Source organism: Crocodylus porosus, unplaced genomic scaffold (assembly GCF_001723895.1).
Source record: "Crocodylus porosus isolate Cpor-Errol unplaced genomic scaffold, CroPor_comp1, whole genome shotgun sequence".
Lineage (NCBI taxonomy): Eukaryota > Metazoa > Chordata > Crocodylia > Crocodylidae > Crocodylus > Crocodylus porosus.
In genome coordinates this window covers 65,759,158-65,779,282 of record NW_017728943.1, presented here as the reverse complement: position 1 = coordinate 65,779,282, position 20,125 = coordinate 65,759,158, and the positions used below count along the sequence as shown (strand labels likewise).

The following is a 20,125-nucleotide window of genomic DNA, read 5'->3' as shown; positions in this document are numbered from 1 at the left end:
CATCAGAACAATAAAGGTGATGCGATAAATGTAAACTAATTGAATAACAGGAATTTTGTAAAAGACCTAATTCAGGTTCTTCCCTTTCCCCTCTCTTATAAACTGTTGAAATGCCCATCCAGTTGCCATTGTTGCCAATAGCTAAAGTATAATAACTGTAGTCAATAATACACAGGGCAGTAAGCTGCCTATTTTGATTTAAAATTACTGCTCACCATCAAGTACAAATAAGTATCTCTTGCTCTAAACCTTTTTCTTTTTCCCCCTTAACCATGTCAGTAAATAAATGTCTTTCAGCATGTCTGAAAGATTGACAAACCTGGGCTTTGTTAAATTAACAAGGGAAGTGAGTGTCAAAGGAGTAAACCCTTCCCTAGAAAATGTTAAGCCAGCAGCTCATTCATGTTCAATCCAAGGGAGATGCAGATCAAGTGGATCTGAATATTTGGAAAATTTGGAATTTTTTTTCCTCTTTAAATTTTCAGGCCCACTGATATAAATATGTCAAACAAATAAACTCTGTGTGTGGTGTTTTATATATGAAGGCTTTTTTTGCCCAAATACTGAAAAAAAAGTAAAATTTTATGTGTATTGATAATATACTCATAATATTTCACAATTCTACGTGGAGCAGATATCCCTTTCTAGTTTTGTTCCATGTTAACTGTCAGCATTTACCCTATACAGTACTATAGGATATACTACTGTAAATACTAAAATTATTTGATTACATTAATTAAATACTGGCAGGTTGAAATGATGTAACCTAGCTCATCTTTAACTTAGTTTGTACTGATGTCCAAGGAACACTGAGGCAAGAAGCATCGGTAATTATTCTTCTTCCAGCCCAGTATTTGTCTTTGGGCAGACTGTACTGGATAAGGTGCCAACTTTCTGATAAGATGTAACTTTGAAGTTCTGATCATTGTAGTGATATAGGTGTAGCCAAGCCACTTCAACTTTTAACACTTTTTCATTCAGGCCAGGTACAGACATTACAGTTTTATCAGTATAAGTGATTGGAAACCAGTCTGTACCCATAATAAAACAGAAGTTTTGCACACATAGATTGATTTAAAAATGGCAAAACAACTGGTCTAAGATTTCTCCCTCCCCTTTACCAGAAGGCGAATGTGTGTTCTGTTCGCTACCAGTCTAAACTATGCCACTTACAGAAAACCACATGACTTCGATCAATTCCACCTCAGGCTTTTTGAATGTCTGTATCTAGCCTCAGGATCCAAGTTGGAGTACGTTAGTTAATTTGTATCACTACAGATTCATACAGACATAAGTTATATTTTTTTAGTTGGCATTGGCGTTTTTGGCATATTTTTTCAGCCATTGTAAAGGAATGTCATCACCAGTGTGAAGAGCTTGAAGGCCACCAGGTAGATGGATGTGAGTCAGCAATGTGGGGCATGGTTTGAATTTGTCCACAAGAGCATTTTTTGACATTGTGAAGGCCATTGGTATAGGTTTGAGGCCCAGTGACCCTGTCCAGTTTGAAAATGTTTAAGAAGTGCCCAGTAACAGTGTGGCCAGTTAAATCCTGGTTGACTGAGTGTAGGGTCAGAGATGATGTGGTGATTGATCGGTGTTTATGCTGACCATTCTTCATGTCTTCGAGTAACCAAAGAAAAATCAAAGGATTTTGAAAGGGTGGACAATATTGGACATCTTGAGGGGAGCTGAGTTATTGGTAGGTGGAATATGTCCCAATGCACTGGCAGTGCAGGATTATCATGGAGTCTGGCTAGTAGGTTTACTTCAGCATTTGTGTGGTAGAGATGAGGCGGAACAATGTTACTGAAGCCTGGTAACCGTTGGGAGTGGAGTGGGATGCAATGCGCCTGACATAAGATGCATTGTAGCATGCAGTTGGATGTCCAATAAGGCTGTACAAAGCTTCAGTAGCCGATTTGATTTGGAGGAGATTTGGCAGTTGATTCTCCAAATCCAAATCAAATTGGGAGACCAATTAAAAGGTCTGGATTGAATTGGAAGCCTCCAAATTGATTCAGAAAGGATTCGGCCCAATTTGGAGATTTGGCCATAGACTAAACGGGCAGCAGTCCTCAAGGACACTGGACGCAGCTGCCTCCAGCTGGCAAGTCTGTTGCGGTAGGCGGAGGGGGAAAAGAAGGGGGGGCATGGGTGTGCAGATCAACGCTCCCATAGCAAGGGAGAGATTGGGGCTGGGACAAGCTGCCCAGCTGGGGCAGGAGGGCACATTACTTGAGGGAGGGGGTCAGGGGGTTGTGGGAGGTGGGCGCAGCAGCCCTGGGAGCAGGGACTATGCTCTGCTGCTGCTTGTCCAGCCAGGGCGGGGTGGGGGAGGGGGTGCAGAATGCAGGCGTGGCACTGCTGGGAGCAGGGGCTATGTCCTGCTGCCACTTGCCTAGCTGGAGTGGGGAGAGGTAGAGGAGGGCACGATGCAGGCGCAGCTCACTCTGGGCAGAAGGGGGCAAGTGGCAGCAGGTCATAGCCCCCACTCCCCATGCTACTGTGCCCACATCCCACACCCGCCTGCCCCACCTTGGCTAGGCAGGCGGTGGCAGTGCTTATATCCTGTGCTCCCCTGCCCTGACTGGGCAAGCAGCGGCAGCGCCCGCATCCCACGCCCTCTGCCCTGGCTGGGCAAGCGGTGGGCTATGCCCTGCTGCTGCTTGCCCAGCTGGGGTGGAGGACGGGATGCAGATGCAGCAGTGCTGGAAGCGAAGGCGATGCCCTGTTGCTGTTTGCCCCATTCTGCGTGCACCTGCATTGTCCCCTCCCCCCCACTCCCCTGGTATAGAGGGATTACTGGGAGTAGGATGGTGCATACTGATTTATTTATTTATTTTTTAAGACTTAGAGTCCAAATCGTGAACCTGCAGCTGTAAAGTAATCCATGCTGACTCTCATACTGTACTGGGAATGGGCAACCAAGGCACAGACATCAGCAAACAGAAGTTCCTGGAAAAGTTCAAGTGCTATTGATTATTTTTTTTCTCTTTGCAGTCACCTGAGGTTAAACAGCTTGTCATCAAACAGCTTGTCATCAGTTATGAGTCTAATCTGAATACCTGTGTTGTGGTCACAGAAAGAACTAGCACTGCAGTAAACAAAACAGTAGAAAATGTTGATATGAGGACAGCCTCATTTTAAACCATTTTTTATTGAGAATGGAATGGAGATTTTTTCATCTTCCAACCATTCTTGTCATCCCATCCTGAAGTTGTTTAACTATTGCCTTGACCAATTCATTGCAGAAATTTCCATAAGCTTTCCCTACTGACAGTGCCAGGTGATACAGTAAAATCAGTAAAGACACAGTAGAAGATTCTGTACTCTCTACATTGATATTGTATTTGCCATACAATAAAAATTGTGCCCATTGTTGCTCTCCTTTCTCTGAAACCACTTTATCTAGTGGCAAAAATCTCAGGTATATGGCAAGTAAAACAATTGTTTGTGACTATGGCAAGATCCTGCCAGCAACTATTAAGAATATTTCTCAGTGCTTGTCACGTATGAAATGATTACCAGTGGTTAAATAAGGGCTATATATTCTTAAGGATTCCACACTGACTGCCAAAAAGGGCTTTGTGAAATGTTGGATTAATATCTAGTGGTTCCCTACTTCTCAGGCATAACAGCATTGGAGACGAGGTGCTTTTTTGTCTTTTTATTTAAGAACAGTACAATTATTTTCAGTCTTGGAAATGACAGGGTTGGTAGTAAGAATTTCACTGTTGGCATTGAGGTTGCTGATCAGTAGTTTTACTTGTACTAGATTCCTGTTGAGCAAGTTTTAAAGAGGTCAGCCTGCCTTCCTGGAACTTGGCTAGAGGAGCATTTTCATCTGAGCTCTTAAGAGAAGTAAAACAATTTACATGAGGCCCATGAACTGTTATAACAGCATCCTAAAACTTTGAGTCATTTCAGACAAAATGACTTCTGGTTGGTTTGTTTTCTTGTCTTATGTTATCTCACACAATGCTCTGTTTAACTGAAGAGTGGTATATGTCTTGTAAAAACATTTTTCTTGAATGTTAAAGCTTTTATCAGCTGTACAAGATAGATAAATGTAGATGTGAACTTACTCATCACTCAGTCAGTCGTCTTGTATTCTCGGCAGTCCCAGCAAACAAATTTTGATGCTTCCCAACTGTTAACCCAGGGTATTCAAAGCAGCTTTGTAAACAGCTCAAAGTGCTTCAGTCAGCTTTGGTGTTGCCAGAATGTATAGTAGTAATTATCCAGATAGCTTTCTACCACCATAAGTAGCTCTTGTTTTGTATGATCAGCCTTCAATATTAGCTGCTGCTTGAGCGTTTTGGCTTGTTAGTTTGGTATTGTTGCTGAAGTTTGGGCAGGTGAGATTAATCCAGTGATTAGCTACTTCCATGGATTTGGTGATCCTGACATTACTGATGTTTCATTGACTACAGCATGTCACACAAATGCCAGTGTTTGGAATTGGGTGCAGCCAAAAAGGTTTCCTTTATGGGCGGTGTGCAGGAGTTGAGGTGTTGTTTGTGTTTAGTACATTGCACTTTCCATGTTTGCCGGTAATATTCTGTCAGATTTGGTGGTCTGAACCAGCATGGCAATTGAAGTTGTTTAGTATAATGAACTTGTCCCCATTAGTCGTTAGACTAATATAGAGCTTCCCTGAAATATTAATCTTCTGCTTATTAAATGGTTCCTGCTGAAGGGAAGTCTAATTTTACCAACAGTAGTGGATCTGAAAGCAAAACATATTCTAGCCTTTTGTCCAGAGAAGATTATCAACCTTACGAAAAGAAGTGTAGCTGGTCACAAACATGTTAGCTGGCTTTCTTTGCAAGATGGATTTCAATTTCTGTGGCTAGGTGGATTCTGTATCTGATCAATTCTTCACCAACTAATGCAGTCATTCTAGTCCGTTAGAAATACTACTGCCCATAATGTTCATGTGTCCCAAGTTCCTGTGTTTAGAGTAATCAAAACAGTCAGAAAACTGTTTATCACTATGGTGGGAGAACTGTCAGCTGTATGACCACAATGGAAGTTAAGCAGGCAATGTATAGGATACATTTTTTACCCCCAGGCCCTTCCTCAGAATGTGGAGGTAAGCGGCACGATCCTTAAAAAAGCATCGCTCAGTACCCCATGAGGTTCTTGAACACCACTGCTGCCTTGATGCAATAATGGGTAACCCTGACCTTCCTGTGTGTAGTTTGCAAGTGCAGTTCCCAGTGTATCTACCCCTGCTGCTTTGCCTCTCACCTGTCACCACAGGGGCTATAGCAGGATAGAGAAAGTGTTAGAATAGATCAAATCAATCTGTTTGTCACTTGAATTGTAGTGAGGAAGATCTGATCTAAGTCCGTCTTGAATATCTTCCTTACTTGGCCATGATGAACAAAAATATTGGAGTTTGGCTCTAGTAGATGGCTTGCAGTTTCTGATTTGCCTGTATTAAATTATTTTGCTGTCCATAAAATTTTGTTGCAATGCTTCCTAACTAAATAAAATTCTAAACTGCCAGGGTAGCCTTTTTGTGAATGAAAGTAAGAGATAGGTGCCTCTCCATGACCCTTAGACATCCATCCAAGGATTTCTGTGTACGTAGTTTGGCATCAAGCCATCCCAGTTACCAGTGGCATGTGGCAGTCATTATCACAAACTACTACTTGGAGGTATGGATGACAGAAGTTCACCCACAGAACACAGCTAACTTCTGAACACAGGAGGACACCATGCACAAAGAAGGGAGCGAGAGTGGCAACACAGGAAGAAAGAAGCAGTGCTGTCTGGTCTGCAGCAGGAGTTCTACACAGCTGTCAGGCAATGGAAGTGGAGCATGGAATGGGCTTCTGCACCCTTGCACATGCTTTGTTAAGAGAAAATATAGGAGGGTTTCTAAATTTTTTAAATCTCTTGGGGCTACACCTTCCAACTTCATTTGTGAGCAGTCTGGTGTCTGTTTCATTCCATCTCATCATCTGTAAATTTTAGTAATATACCTTCTACCCATTCAATATAATGCCATTTTAGGTATCTACTTGTCTGCTGATGTAAAACTGCAACATATCAGGATCATTGATATTGCTCATTGATATTAGGAAAAGCTTTCTCACTAAAAGGGTAGTAAAGCACTTGTACCAGGGAATTGTGGAATCTCCATCCCTGGAGTTTTTTAAAGATCCAGGTAGACAAACTGGAATGATATAGCTGGGGTGGTCCTGCTCTGAGCAGGGGGTTAGACTAGATGACCTCCTGAGGCCCTTTCCAACCTTAATTTTTGATGATTCTATAATATACCTTCTCATTTGTGGCATATCAGTGAATAGGAGTGCATCCTGCCTTTTTATATTGAAAGATCTATAATTTCTTCTTTTCAATTTATGGTCACATTTCTTTGAGTTGTCATCACCACTGTGTTGAGTGGTCATGTCTAAGTTGTTAGGCAAACATCCTACTGTCCTTTTGAATACACTGAAAAACTATTAGTGCAAGATTGATTTGGCATGAGATAATTGACTAACCAGTCAAACTGAGAAAATAAAAATCTTCACCACCCCAAAGCCTCCTAGTATAGTTTTCTTGGGTTCATGGTTTGGACACAAGTGTCACTTTTCTCAGGCTACCATTTTGCATGAACTTTTTTAAACAAATTAAAAATGTATTTATATAAAATTTTATATGAAACAGGAAAGCTAACTAATTCTTAGATTTTATTCTGTGTACTATAAAATAGCTGAAGGAGATTACCATGAGGCAGATTTTCCTGTTTTGGGGAAAAATGTTAAATGTAAGCAGCAAGAAGAGAATAATAATTTTATGAAATCTTTTTTTCAAAAAGTTGGAAAATTATTTTGTATTCATTATATTTAAATATCCTGCTCTACATTTAGACTTATTGTTCGAGAGAATAAGAAGAATAGCCTCTTTTTTAAAATAAGAGTAGATAGTTATTATTAATGCAAGAGACAAGGATTTCTTAGGGTGGTATCTTTTAGTGGACAAGTTGTGTAGCTGGGATAGAGTTAGACAACCTTTTGACTGCAAGACTTGTCTAACTATGCCAGTCGTGCAGTTGTCCAATAAAAAAAATATCACTCTAAGAAATTGTTACCTCTTGCAAAATTCCTAGACCATCATGGCTACAGCATCACTCTAACACTACCATTTTTACTAGTGCAACTTATATTCTTTATTATGTTAAATATGTTATTAAAGAGTTATAAGTTGTTTCTGCTATGTAAACTAATCCTGTTCTATTTTTTTTTGTTTATCTTAACCTATATTATTAGTTCTTTTATTCAGGGTTACATATGCATAGTTCTTATTTTATTTTAATTTTTAATGTAATTCTTCTGGGAGACAAATACATTGAATCTGAGTGACTTTATTTTTATCATTTTTATGGTATCTTGTGTTAAGTATTCCTAAAATATATACAAACATTTAAAATATTTGGGGTTTGATGGATTAGTACTCTTGAAAGGGAAACAAAACACTAAATATTTCTAATCCTGCATTATTTACCGCATGGGTGGTTAAATGCTACTTTAAGCCTCATAAAATTAAAAGGGAGAAATCTGCCAACTGTAGCAGGAATTGGATTTAGGAAGAGTGGTACAGAGCCAAAATATTGCTACAGAATTAAATGTCAAAAATCTTCTTTAATAGTAGATATATAGTTCACAGTGTCTGGTTATGATTAATACATTTAATCTAAATCACTGAAAGTTGCTCTCTCCTTTTCCATAAAATACAATGGGACACAAATCAGTTTTACTGTAGGTGGATAACAATTGGAAAATAATGCATCTTCCCGCCCAATAAATTGTCAGTTATACCTTTTAACTAAAATCAATTCATCTTTCCAAAATTTATTACAATTTCTAATAATAAATCTTCTCAAATGTTTATTCATTTGCTTTTTGATACATTTGTGCCACTTTTGCTATGGTCTAATGTTTTTTCTTTTGATTCATTGTAAATTAGAAAATCTATTTTGAGTCAATTTTCTACTTAAGAAGTTAAAATCTATAACCCAGCCATTTTTTCATAGTCTCCTTTACACATTTTAATACCCTTGAACTTGAACTTAGATACAATCCAGTAAATTCTGATCAGAAGTTGATTAAAAGACTTTTCAGTGTAACTTCTTGACTATGGGCCAGATTCATAAAGCAAGTACGTATGAGGTTGTTAGGTGATTACCACAGATCTCTTTCTTGATTCAAAAAGGAAATATTGGAAGAATTATGGCAAATGAGCAAACATGTAGGTTTTAGTCAAAGGATTTTAATACAGACAAGCAGAAGTGCCTCTTTGAATTTGATTCCAGCTGTGATCATACAGAGCAACATATCAGAAGCTTCCTTTTGTTGTCCTTCCACAGGACTGAGACTACTAGTATAGTACTATAGATAACCGAGAATCCCATACATAACTAAAGCACTGACTATATTTTTATGTTTTTTCCTATGTGTATCTTCCTAAAAACATGTCCTTCATAAAAAAATGGAAAAAATACTGATACAGAGGAGTACTGATTTGTTTAGCTGTGCATGTGTTCTGTAATGATTAATCAGATAATTTACAGGATGAGTTAATTTTTTTCTGTTATGCTTTTTCTGACTTATACTTCCAGTATGTTCACATTTTGAAGCGAAGTAAAATTGACATTTCTGTATAAACATAAAAATGTTACAAGAAAGATGGTTAAAAGCTATCTTTAAAAATCCACCTGTAAACATGTCTCTCTTGTTTTCCCATCCTAGTAGCACAACCTGTGATAGTTCCCATTTGGCACTCTGGCAGAAACTGCAGATAAAAAGCATGGCTTTATGTATAATTACTGCCAGTCTTATTAAAGTGTTGGTTTTATAATACCTGAGCATGTTCTGTTTATACTATAAATGTCAATTTGTTGACAGAATGGGGGAATGTTAGAAAACACTTCAAACACAATTGGGGAGAAAAAGTGACATGTTCATAATTTGAACTTGATCTACTGTATCATTTATTGGTAAATTTGTTTAGCTGATAGCATCTTGGGTGTTGAAATGATTGATTTAAGAGGTAAAAAATCATTTGTGTGGATGGATTGGAATTCATTAATTTTGCTAATTACACAGTGAAGAAAACAGATGTTTTCTTAGGCAGAGATCAAACATTAATTACAGGTCTTACCTTTTCATCTAAAAATAGTGTCAATATGTTCAGGTGTCTTTTGAAAGGTTGATTTTTTTTTTTTCTGAAATGGAAGTTTAATGTTATAGATTTAGCCTTTATATACAGTTGTATTCAAATAATGATTTAATGGAAACATTTTGATTAGATTAGTACTACCATTTTTTCTTAGAAAATTGTTGTTATCCAGTTGTTCTATTTCTGTTTATCAGAGTCACATATGAACAGCATGTTATTAACCGTACCTCAGGCAGTTTGCAGTGGAAACCTTATTTTTGTGCAGACTCCCAGTAGTACAGGCAGTCCTCAGATTTATGACGCAGTTGGTTCCTGAAAACCGTGTCTTAAGTCAAAACGTCATAACTTAGAACCAATTTTCCCATAGGAACAGTGTTACAAATGGGGGATTGGTTCCTTTACGACGGTCAATACAGCTGTGTACAGCTGGTAAGTGTTGAGGTGGAAGAGGAGGGGGAAGGGAAAGAGTGGGGGGGGTGCAGATCAATGCCCCCCACAGTGAGGGAGGGACTGGGGCAAATGGCTCCCAGCCAGGGCCAGGTGGGTGCAGGGAGGAGAGGTAGTGGCTCCTGCCGCGGCACAGTGCTAGTCTGCTGGCTAGACTAGTGCTTCCTGCCGCTGCTCCCACCGCTGGTTGGGGCGGGGTGTGTGCCCTTGGATCCTGGCCCCAGCTGGGCAGAGCTTGCCCCAGCCCCAGTCCTTCCCTCACCATGGGGGGCATTGATCTGCCCCCCCAGTTCCCTTCCCTTCCCTGTCCCCTTCCACCACAACACACTTAACAGCTGCACACGGCGGTATCAGCTGTCGTAAAGATGAAACCCACTTCGGAATGTCAAAACAGGATGTCAGTTTATAAATGTCATAAGCGACGTTCGTTGCAACTCAAAGTCATAAATCAAAGACTGCCTGTACTGTATTGAGAGGTAAGTTCTGTATATGTAGGACTCTTTTCAGGATCAGTACATATCATAGGTGACACATGAGTAAGTCCATAAAGCACAGTGAGGATGCAACAAGGAAGGAGATATATGCTGTATGCCAGAGGTTTTCAACCTTTTTTTAATAAGTGTTACCCCTTTTGTCTCAAAGTTTCAGCTAATGTACCCCTTTATAATTTTTTTATTGTTTTTAATGTTACCAGTTATGTTCCTGGCCACTGCCACCCACCCCGAGCACAGCCCCAGCCCAACCCCCTGCCAGGAAGAGCCCAGCATTGCCTCAGCTCCAGCCCATAGCAGCAGCCCGCCCTTGCCTCACACGCAGATCTGGTAGTACACGCTCCCCTGGCCTCCCGGGGTGCATACATTGGCAGGAGCTGCCACCCCCTTGCACCTCCTGAACAAGCTGCTTGCAGCTTCATCCCATGCCCTGCCCCAGCTGTGCAGCACCTGCCCTAATCCCAGCCCCACTCCTTCCCTTGCTGTGGGGTCCTCAGTCTGCGCCTCCACACATGCCCCATCCTTCACAATAGACTTATCAGCCAGACCCAACTGCTCTCCATGCTGCCAGGCTGTGCTCCTGGCCACCTGTGTGCTGCATTGTGGCCGTGTGCATGCACAGGGCATTTCTAAGCCACATTATTGGCTACATCAGCTAAAAAAAGCCGATTGCCAATACTTGTACATTCCTTCTGTGTACCCCCTATGACCTTTTAAAGTACCCCTAGGGGTACACATACCCCTGGTTGACAACCACTGCTATTGGCGCATTTATCTTTTTTCTGCGAGTTACTCGGTTTTGAATTGTTTTGAAATCTTCCTACCCTGATCAGCATAAAGCAGCAATGGAGAACACCTGAACAGACTGAATCATGGAAACCAAGTGAGTTTTGAGAAAATATTGGAAGGAAAATGAAGATGTTCTAGGTATAGGAAGTGGTTTGAACAAAAATGCAGTGGAAAAATATTAGTTTGTGCTTTGTATATCAATTCTTCACCCTTTAGTACGAGGTTTCAGGCATCAAATCATGATTTTTTTATTCATAATCAGAAAAAAGAGGTAATTACTTCAATAGATCACTTCTTGAAAAGTTGTAGCGTGTGGGTTTTCTTCCTATTTAAATGTATGCACACAAAAAAGCCATAACCTAGAAATACAACAAAAGTAATAGCCAACTATAACCAAAATTCAGTGGATTATAATCTGATGATAAATTATGCCAGCAAAGCATACATTTTTTTATCTAGCAGTTAATCCTCGTTACAGGTGTCTATACACATGCTCGGGGGGGGGGGGGGCCGGCGGCAGGAGGCGCTTTAATCAGGGTGGTTCTCAGAGTGTTACATGTATTCAGTGTCCTGTGCTTTGAAATGGTGGTGGGGTGATTGAACTAAAGATCATCCTACAGCTCCCTCCTATTTTCAAATGCTTGGGAAGAAAAAGATAAAATCTGCAGAATTTCCTTATGATAATCAGACCTGGACCTGGACTACTTTACAGTGGATCAGAGGAAATTTTAAGTTTTGGTAGTATAAGAGTGATGTTGTAGGCATGATAGTCCAGCAATTATGTGAGGCAAGGATATCTTAGAGTGTTGTCTTTTATTGGACCAAGTATGTAGTTGGGATAGGGTTAGATGAGCAAGTCATTGAGATATTATCTACTATATTGTACTTCACTTTCAAAGCATGCTAGGGCAGTTAGTTCTTATGCCTCCAGAAGAAGATAAGTTACATCTGAGATCAGTTTCAACCTCTAGAGCAAGGATGGCCAACCTGTGGCACATGTGCCACAATGGCACAAGCAGCCTCTGTGCATGGCACGCAGCAGATCAGCGCAGGTGGGCAGCACGCTGATAGATAGGGCAGGGAACAGAAAACAGAGTAGCAGATCAGGCAGGGAGCACTAAGCAAGGAGCAGAAAGCAGAGCAGCAGAGGGAGCAGAAAGCAAAGTAGCAAAAACAGTGAAAGGGCATAAGAGTGGCACTCAAGGGTATGGGTGGGCCCTCACTGCTCTAGAGAGAAAACTAATTAGAGGAACTGGTACACTTGAATCCCTTTCAATTTATTTTGCTACACTGAAAGAGTAGAAGTGACCAACTCTGCTCTGTGTGTGTAAGCTTTACCTAGAGGCCTCAGATATCCTTAATTTTCACAAAAATGGTGAGATGACCAGTTTTGTAGGCTGTTAGCAAAACTAACCAAATTGAGCACAATCCTAAGTGGACTGCCAGTTAACAGATACTCTGCTGGCACCAGACTAATTAAAAATAAATAGTTACAGCTCTCTTTTTTTTCAGAACCATCAAATTGGTAAGGGGCTGACATCTGGAAAAAGCTGGAACTTTTGACCACTTAACCTCCTCTCAAAACAGAGGATTTCTCTTTACAGGCCCCTGTCTGATGAAGGAATAATTGAAACTATTAATGGTCTCTGCCAGAATGCCTGGCAAGATGAACTTTGAGCAGATTTCTTTAAAGTTTTAAGCGCCTTCTTTAACATCCACCTTGTAACTATCCAGTCATTCTGAGGAAGTTGGTAGTATGCATCTAGATATCCAGACAGTTCTTATGGAGAAGAGTAGAGGCTCAGAACTGTGTGTTTATGTGGAACTATATCCTTGATTAAATGCTGAAAATGATTAAAAAACAGTAGCAAAATACTTGCACTCTGTCATTCAGAACTTTGCAAACCAGGAAAACTAGGTCTATTTGAACAGTAGCATATGAATATTTAAACATGTAAAATATGAGAAGTAGTGGAGTAATACTGAATAAGCTCAAGCAGCAGTATATTCATTCAGCAACCATTTTTATGTCCAAAGGCTGGGCCTGGAAAGCTTTGGCAGCTGGTGCATGGCTCCTGATGGCTTGGCTCTATTTTGAGGGGCACGCGCGCTGCCTGTATGCGCACTGCTCTGCTTCCACCCCTCCACCCAGGTTTATTTGACTCCCTTGCAGCATGGAGAACATCTAAATGTTTGGTATATGGCTCCACAGTCGTGTTTGTGGCCCACATACCACACGGCCATGATTGTCTGAACGTAGCCTGAGTAAATCTATATGGTGCAATGTGGAGATGCCGGATAATCTGAACAGCGTAGGTGCAGTTCTGTAGCACTCCAACCTAACCTAGTGAGCTCTGAGAAGTAGAGTGTATTAACCTGGGCCTAGCACCATGCTGGCACAACTTTATTGATTTCAGTGCTCAAAAGTAGCTCAGTTATTTGTACACACACTTTTTTGTCACATATAGCCATACCCTAATGTACTGCTTACTTTATGTAACTACAAACTTACCTTATATTTTGTCTTTTGGAGCAGGTAAATGTCTTTTAAAATAAACAAACAGAAAAAGTCACCCAGATGAAAAAATTAAGCGGACTTCATTTTTATATCATACCTTTCTTTTTTTTCTTATATTTTTTCTTTCCTACCTTTGACATGGTTTCCTTTCCCCACATCAGATTCAAATACAAATGGACTATGTTGCTGTTGCATGCTTTGTACTTTGTATATATGCCGCATGTGTTCTGGTTTTGTTTGGTAATAGTGATTTCCTGTGATGTTACTATTATTTGTTTTTAAACTTTCACGTTCTCGTGCCCTGGATTTGCACAACACATCTGTAGGTAATAAACTGCTTTAGGGTTATTTCAAGTTTAACGTTACTTTGAAATTCCTGTCTTTTAAAGATCAGAAGTGAAGCTCATTCAAAAAAATATCTCTGTGTTCTTTAGTCCTCTGTAACAGGCAACAACTTTTGTCAGTCAAGTAACAAGTTTGCTTTCTTTGGTCGCCCGAAGTGCCTCTCGGTGTCAGTTGTGATTGCATTAAAGAAATTTAGGATGCACTTCTCATATCAAATCTCATTCCATGAGTAGTGCTTCATGTTTCATTTGCTGAGAGAAGGGATGCTTTTTCCCTAAAATTGTGAGAGCAGCCAGCTACCTGAGCATCCAGATGTACATCTTCACCTCTTTGCAGTGATTTATCAGCCTGTGTAGATCTACCTGAAGTATGCAGCGTTTGCACATTGTAATCAGTGATGTTTTTCTAGGTTTTTACTGTCTCTCTGTAACTTATGGTAGCAGGTGATCCTGACCTGACCAGCATTAGCACCAGCACTTTGTTCTTCATTCCGTGAGAATGAGGCTTTGGTATATATTTGACTGTTTGTGGGCAGCAGTTAAATAAATAATCTAGCAACCTCTAGGGTGCCAATAGCTTTTTACAGAAGAGCACCTTAGAGGCAGGTATTAGTCTTACTTCTGGCAGAGGAAATACTACCAAAAAGTTGTGGAACTAAAGTCCACTCCATGATAAAGACTAGGATCTTTAACCCTGGTTGGCAGGCAGGCTAGGAGTGAAGCCCCAAACAAATGGACAATCTCCTTTGCTCTGGAAGCTTCTGTGTCCAGGCTGGTTCCAGATATACTGGCACCTGCCTTTCCTTTGTATTAAGCTAGCAAGATTGAGAGGGGAACACTGGTGTATCTGTATACACTGCCATAGTGTAGATGCACAATGTCTCCATATACGCTGCCCGGGCTTTCGTACCCTGGGGAGGTTACTCCAGCTTCACTTTATTTCCAAGCAAGGATTACATTTAGTGAGCTGCTGTCTCACTTGGTGTAATTCTGTTGTTTCATGAGAGACAGATGCCTATTACTACCGTCTCATTGGTGATACTGGGAACTGCTATTGAATCTTTCAAGGTCTCTACATACATTCTCATAGTATAGCAAGATTGGTAATATTTTATTTGTTAATTACAGTCTCTTAGTCCTTTTATGTCATACTAAGTACCTCACTTTGTGTGTGTGTGTCCCCCTCTTGGAACTCTTTTTTTAATGATTTTTCTATTGTACTTAGGGTCTGTCAGTCAAAAATGATTTATAATGAGATTACAAGTTACAAAAAAAATAGTGCTGAGGTCCAAAGATAAATTTATCCTTATTGACCACTCTAATACAGATTCTCTTCTCTGTCTAGTTTAGAGAGTTTGGTACTTTTATATTTAAATATTTCGAGTGGAACATACTAAGTATCTCTTGTGTGGGATGAGTGATGCCACAATAATTTTGTGTTTGTTGGGAGGATTATCCACATAGACTTCCAGTGCTTGTACAATATCTTGAAAAAAGTAAGTTGTCAGTTATGAAATTATCATTTCCGTCACATAGATAATGATTTATATTTACTTAAATGTAGTTTACTCCATTAATTTAAAATCTAATCAGTTTTGTAAAATTAGTACATAATAGTTTCTGGTACTAGCTGCCATGTAAAAAAAAACCCCTCACAAATGTTGTGATTAAGTTGATGGTGAAAGGTATGATTATAGGTGAGAACTGCTTAGCATTTTATTTGTGTACTAAGCTTCTTAGTGTTACATGTGCTCACCTCTATGTCTAAATTGCATTTCCACAGTTAAAACTATCTTACCTTTTTCCCTTCTTATGCTTTCCATATGGTAGGGCTATATGAAGAATATGCATAATAAAGAGCAAAGTACATTAGGCTGTGTATATAATACAGATTGAACATAGAAACCTATAGAAGAGGGCTTTTAAGATCCTACTCATATACAGGACTATTATATAGTAGTACCAGATTGCTGAAAATTACTGACAACTGTTTGCATAAATAGCAAAAATTTGCATAAAGTTTTTTTTTGTAGCTTATCTTCCTCAAAATATGTAGAATCCCTTACCACAATAGTTTGTGAATTTACTGAGAAGGATCTGGCTAGCCTTCTAAAAAGAATGATATTGGAATCCTGTCAGAAGAACCTTGAGATTTTGAATTACAGCCTCAATATTCAAACTGGGGGCTGTATTGTTATTTGTAATATATGTAAAATGATTTTTATGGACTAAATTTAAAATCGGTGACGCAGAATAGGGTTTATAGTGCATGTGGTATAAGAAGTGAGAGTAAAGTGCTTCTGATATAGAGAAAATACAAGAAAAGATCAGTATTTACTAAAAACAAAGTAAAACTGTACTTAAAAGGCTTTACAATATTAGATTAAATGGTTATTGTGTATTATTTATTATTCTGATTGCAGTTTCTCTCTAGAAATAAGTAGAAAAAAGTGTAACTTTGCTTTAAAATATTAAATACACACACACACACACACACACACACACACACACACACACACACACACACACACACACACACACACACACACACACAGAACAGTATATATATTGAACTTGAAAAACCATAAATAATTCTAAAAAGATGCCTTTTACATGAGATGAATTTAAATATTATCTCTCATTGTCCATGGAGCACAAAAATACATTAAAGGTAGGTGCATTTTTATTAGTCTGGGTTATTTTCTTTTTTTAATTTTATTTTCAAAGCAGTGTTCTCTTGTACTGCAACTGCTTTGGGATCTATACTTATATCCTACCAAAATGCCTTTTTTATAATACCTTTATTCTCTTTTTTATGCTATTGTTACTCTATTTTTGAAACACGATACAGTCTGAAAGGTGTTTTGTACTGTGTGAACATTTTCTAACATTTATGTTCTTATGCATTAAGAAGGCAGCATAACATTTAAATGAATAGTGGATAGACTCTTTGTAAGGTAAATGACCTTTTAAGAGATTTAGATCCTGTAAGTATGCTTTCTAAGGTAAGAAATCTTTATTGTAACTTTCTAAGATTAAAAAAAAATCCTCACAAAATTGTAACAAATGTAGGATAACTATTATAAACTATATGATCAATTTTTGTTGGTTTCCATAGGTCTGCACTGTACTTGCAAACCAAAAAGTTCCCAGCTTTGAAGAATTTACAACCTAGGTAGGCAGTATATATAGTGAGTGATATTGAAAGCAACAAAAGGCACATGAGTTGCCTTTCTACCTCTGTATGTCTGCACAGTTAATTCAGTAAAATAGAGATGGGAATAGTGGGCACCTATACATGTGACGGACCTCTAATTAGCACTTGTCGGAGCAGACTTGATTAATTGTGCTAATTAGCATGCTCCAGCAGCCTCTGCATCACATGTGTTCAACATCCCCAGATTTCAAAATGGTGGCAGGGGCGCTTTAACTAAAGTTCATCAAATGAGCTTTAGTTAAAGCACCCCCACTGCCATTTTGAAGTGTGGGGCACTGAATACACATGAGGCTCTGCATTCCTTATTTAGAACAACTCTCAAAGCCACTCTAATTAAAGCACCTCCTTCCCCCCCCCCCCCCCCAGTCCAGGGCACATGTATAGATGCCCTGTAAGGCAAAAAGGTGCACTTGGCTTTTATGCATGATCCCACAGTCACACCTCCTGCCATGCATGTGTGGCCTGGCAGGAAGTATAAATGTGTGGATCGCATATCAGAAGCTATCATGTCTGTACCTGCATGTCTGGCAGAGGCCGTAGGTATACCAGTTAGCTAAATCACCTTAGCTCTGACTGTGAATGAAACAAAGTTAAAGTTATAACAATTTTGCTATGTTTGTATTACTACAGGGTCATTCAAAATGATTGCATTATAACAGCTTATATCAGTATCTTTTGATACCAAAATGTTTGTTAGATCTGTCTATATGTCTAGACTACCATAATCCTAGAGAGAAGACTGAATTAAAGTTTACATCAGATTATGGGATGGGGTGATTGAAAGGATATGGTGGTATTCAATCTTCTCTTTACAATTCGATGTATTTTAGCTTTGCTTCTACAGTATATTTTTTCTCCATTTTGCCAAAAAGGGGACTCAAGACAGAAAGTTTAAGCTTTTGTCATTTGCTACAGTCCTAAAATCATTAGTTTGCTGAGTCTGTTAATCATAATTTGAATAATTTTGTCATACTAGTTTGGTGGGGGCAGTTGAAATATACAGGATATGTAAGAAATGAAACTAACTGTTCAAGCAGCTACTCTACTCGCAGCTCCTAGGTAGAGTGTCTGAGCATGAAAAACCCCCAAAAACAAACCCACTGATAGTCATATCATACTGTGAAGTTGCTTCTGCCCCATCAGTTTATTTTCTAGTTTGGTAGATTATAAATTAATCCATTGCCCAAAACTTTGCTGTGCTTTGTGCTTTAGTTTTAAACCACATATGAAACTTGTAACTGCCTTTATTTTCAGAGACCTCCCTTTTATGGAAAAGACATTACAAATGTTCCAGAGTCCTGATTTGTTTTAACCAGATATATAACCTAAAGTTTTAAACAAAACAAAAAATGTTTTTTAAAGAGTGGTGCTTAATCAACTATTAAATATTAAGCAGTTATGATGGTCCCTTTTTATTGAAGAAACCAGTTGTTGGAAATGATAATGAGCTTTGCATTTAAAATACCAGACGTATGTTAATTGACATAGGAGCTTAAATAGGTTGTAGTTGATAGTAAATCTTAGATGCGATTATAAATATAAATGAAGACCTTTGTTTATCATATTAATCTGTTCTGCCTATACCCAATCTGAAATCATAAGTCTGTGAGTTTGGGCCTCAGAAACTTTCTACAGCAGCTATTTTTGAGGCCACAAATTCATATAATCATTTTATGTTGAGGATAGCAAGCAAGAATAGATGCCATTATTAGAAACAAAAGTCTTTCTTGTGGGAAGAGAAATAAGGAAAATATGACACAAAATTGGAATTGCCTTTTAATATAGTTTGTCATTTATCTGTGAAAATGCATGAAGGAAGATGATGAATGTTTGAGTTTTAAAAAATATTGTGGAATGGAATGAGGAAAAGATTTAGTGTTTTCTGCTATTCCTCCAGTTCTGAAAATACACCTTTAAAGTATTGCCATTAGTAAAGTTTAAGTCTGCATTGATAATCTTAAAATAATTTGAGAGGTTTATAGGTTTTGAGAAGATGTAAAAAGAAAATGGTGGTTATATTTGCTTGAGTGTGCACTTGTGTGGGGGGAAAAATGAAAACTGGTATTGGACTTTCTCTCTAAATTATTAGGGTCTGTATTCAATCCTGATCTTGTATATGAAGAAATAAGAATAATACTCCTGCATGAATCACAAATTTAATTTAAACTTCACAAATAAGTAGCATCATTAGCACTAAATTTGTATGATGAAACTATTGGTTCAGTTTGAAATTGAGAATGTAAAGATGAGCAATATTTACATCTGGAAATTTATTCTTTACCCCTGTCACTCTGTTGGGTTTTTGTTTGCTTTATTTTCTATACCATAATATATAATCTTTGTTTTTTTCTGTTTCTGCTTATAACTTTGATTGGTGTATATGTACTAAAATATTTTTTAAACTTGTTTCTAAAACAGTTTAATAAATTTAAGATTATAATTTCATAAGCAGAAAAGCCATCAAGGGAAATTTTAAGAATCTCAGATCATATTTCTAATCCAATCCATTAGTATTAAATTATAACAAGTAAAATCACTTTTCTTCCCCAAAAAGAATGCTTTTTAGATATATGACTAATACATTCCAAGTATAGGATATATAATGTCAGAACCCTCCTATTCTTCACTTAAGATATTCTTAATATTGAACAAGTATTACCGTAATCATGTTGCCCTGATGTATTAAGAGAACTTTTAATTCAGCTATATGTAAATTAGCTAAGTTGTTACCATTCAAGATGGGCCATACATATAGGGACATGTTAGTATGTAAGCATTAGAATATGAAATTAAGAACATTGTTATTTGTTTTTAATTTTTGATTGTTGTGTAAACTTGGCTAAAACTAACATACAGAAAAGATCATAAAAGTAGAAAAGCTGGCAAGGCAAATTAAATTAATAAGAGAAAAATAGGTGAGTATTATACCATCGGGGGAGGGAAGTAGAGAGTCTTGACTACACTGAAGACTTATAAAACACCATCAAGATGTTCTTTTCCCCACACCCTCTATCTCTTCTCTTCCACATTCTCTAATGTCATAGTTTCGTAGTAGCTAGGGTCAGGAGGGACGTGAACAGGTCATCTATCCTGACCCCCTGCCACAGGCAGGAATGAATGCTGG

General features: G+C 38.5%; 1 protein-coding gene across 2 annotated transcripts in view; it reads left to right on the top strand.

Annotated features, from left to right (window-relative positions):
• The window catches only part of GPATCH2 (G-patch domain containing 2), a 211,755-nt gene that overhangs the window by 67,072 nt on the left and 124,558 nt on the right, over nt 1-20,125 (top strand). Inside the window, exon 6 of one of the 2 annotated variants that reach the window (XM_019549482.1) lies at nt 12,435-12,983. The exons of the other annotated variant lie outside the window; for it this stretch is intronic. Coding sequence (XP_019405027.1) covers nt 12,435-12,485 — 51 coding nt within the window. The 3' untranslated portion in view covers nt 12,486-12,983. Of the gene's footprint in view, nt 1-12,434; nt 12,984-20,125 lie in introns of those variants that run through there. 2 annotated transcript variants of the gene reach the window in all.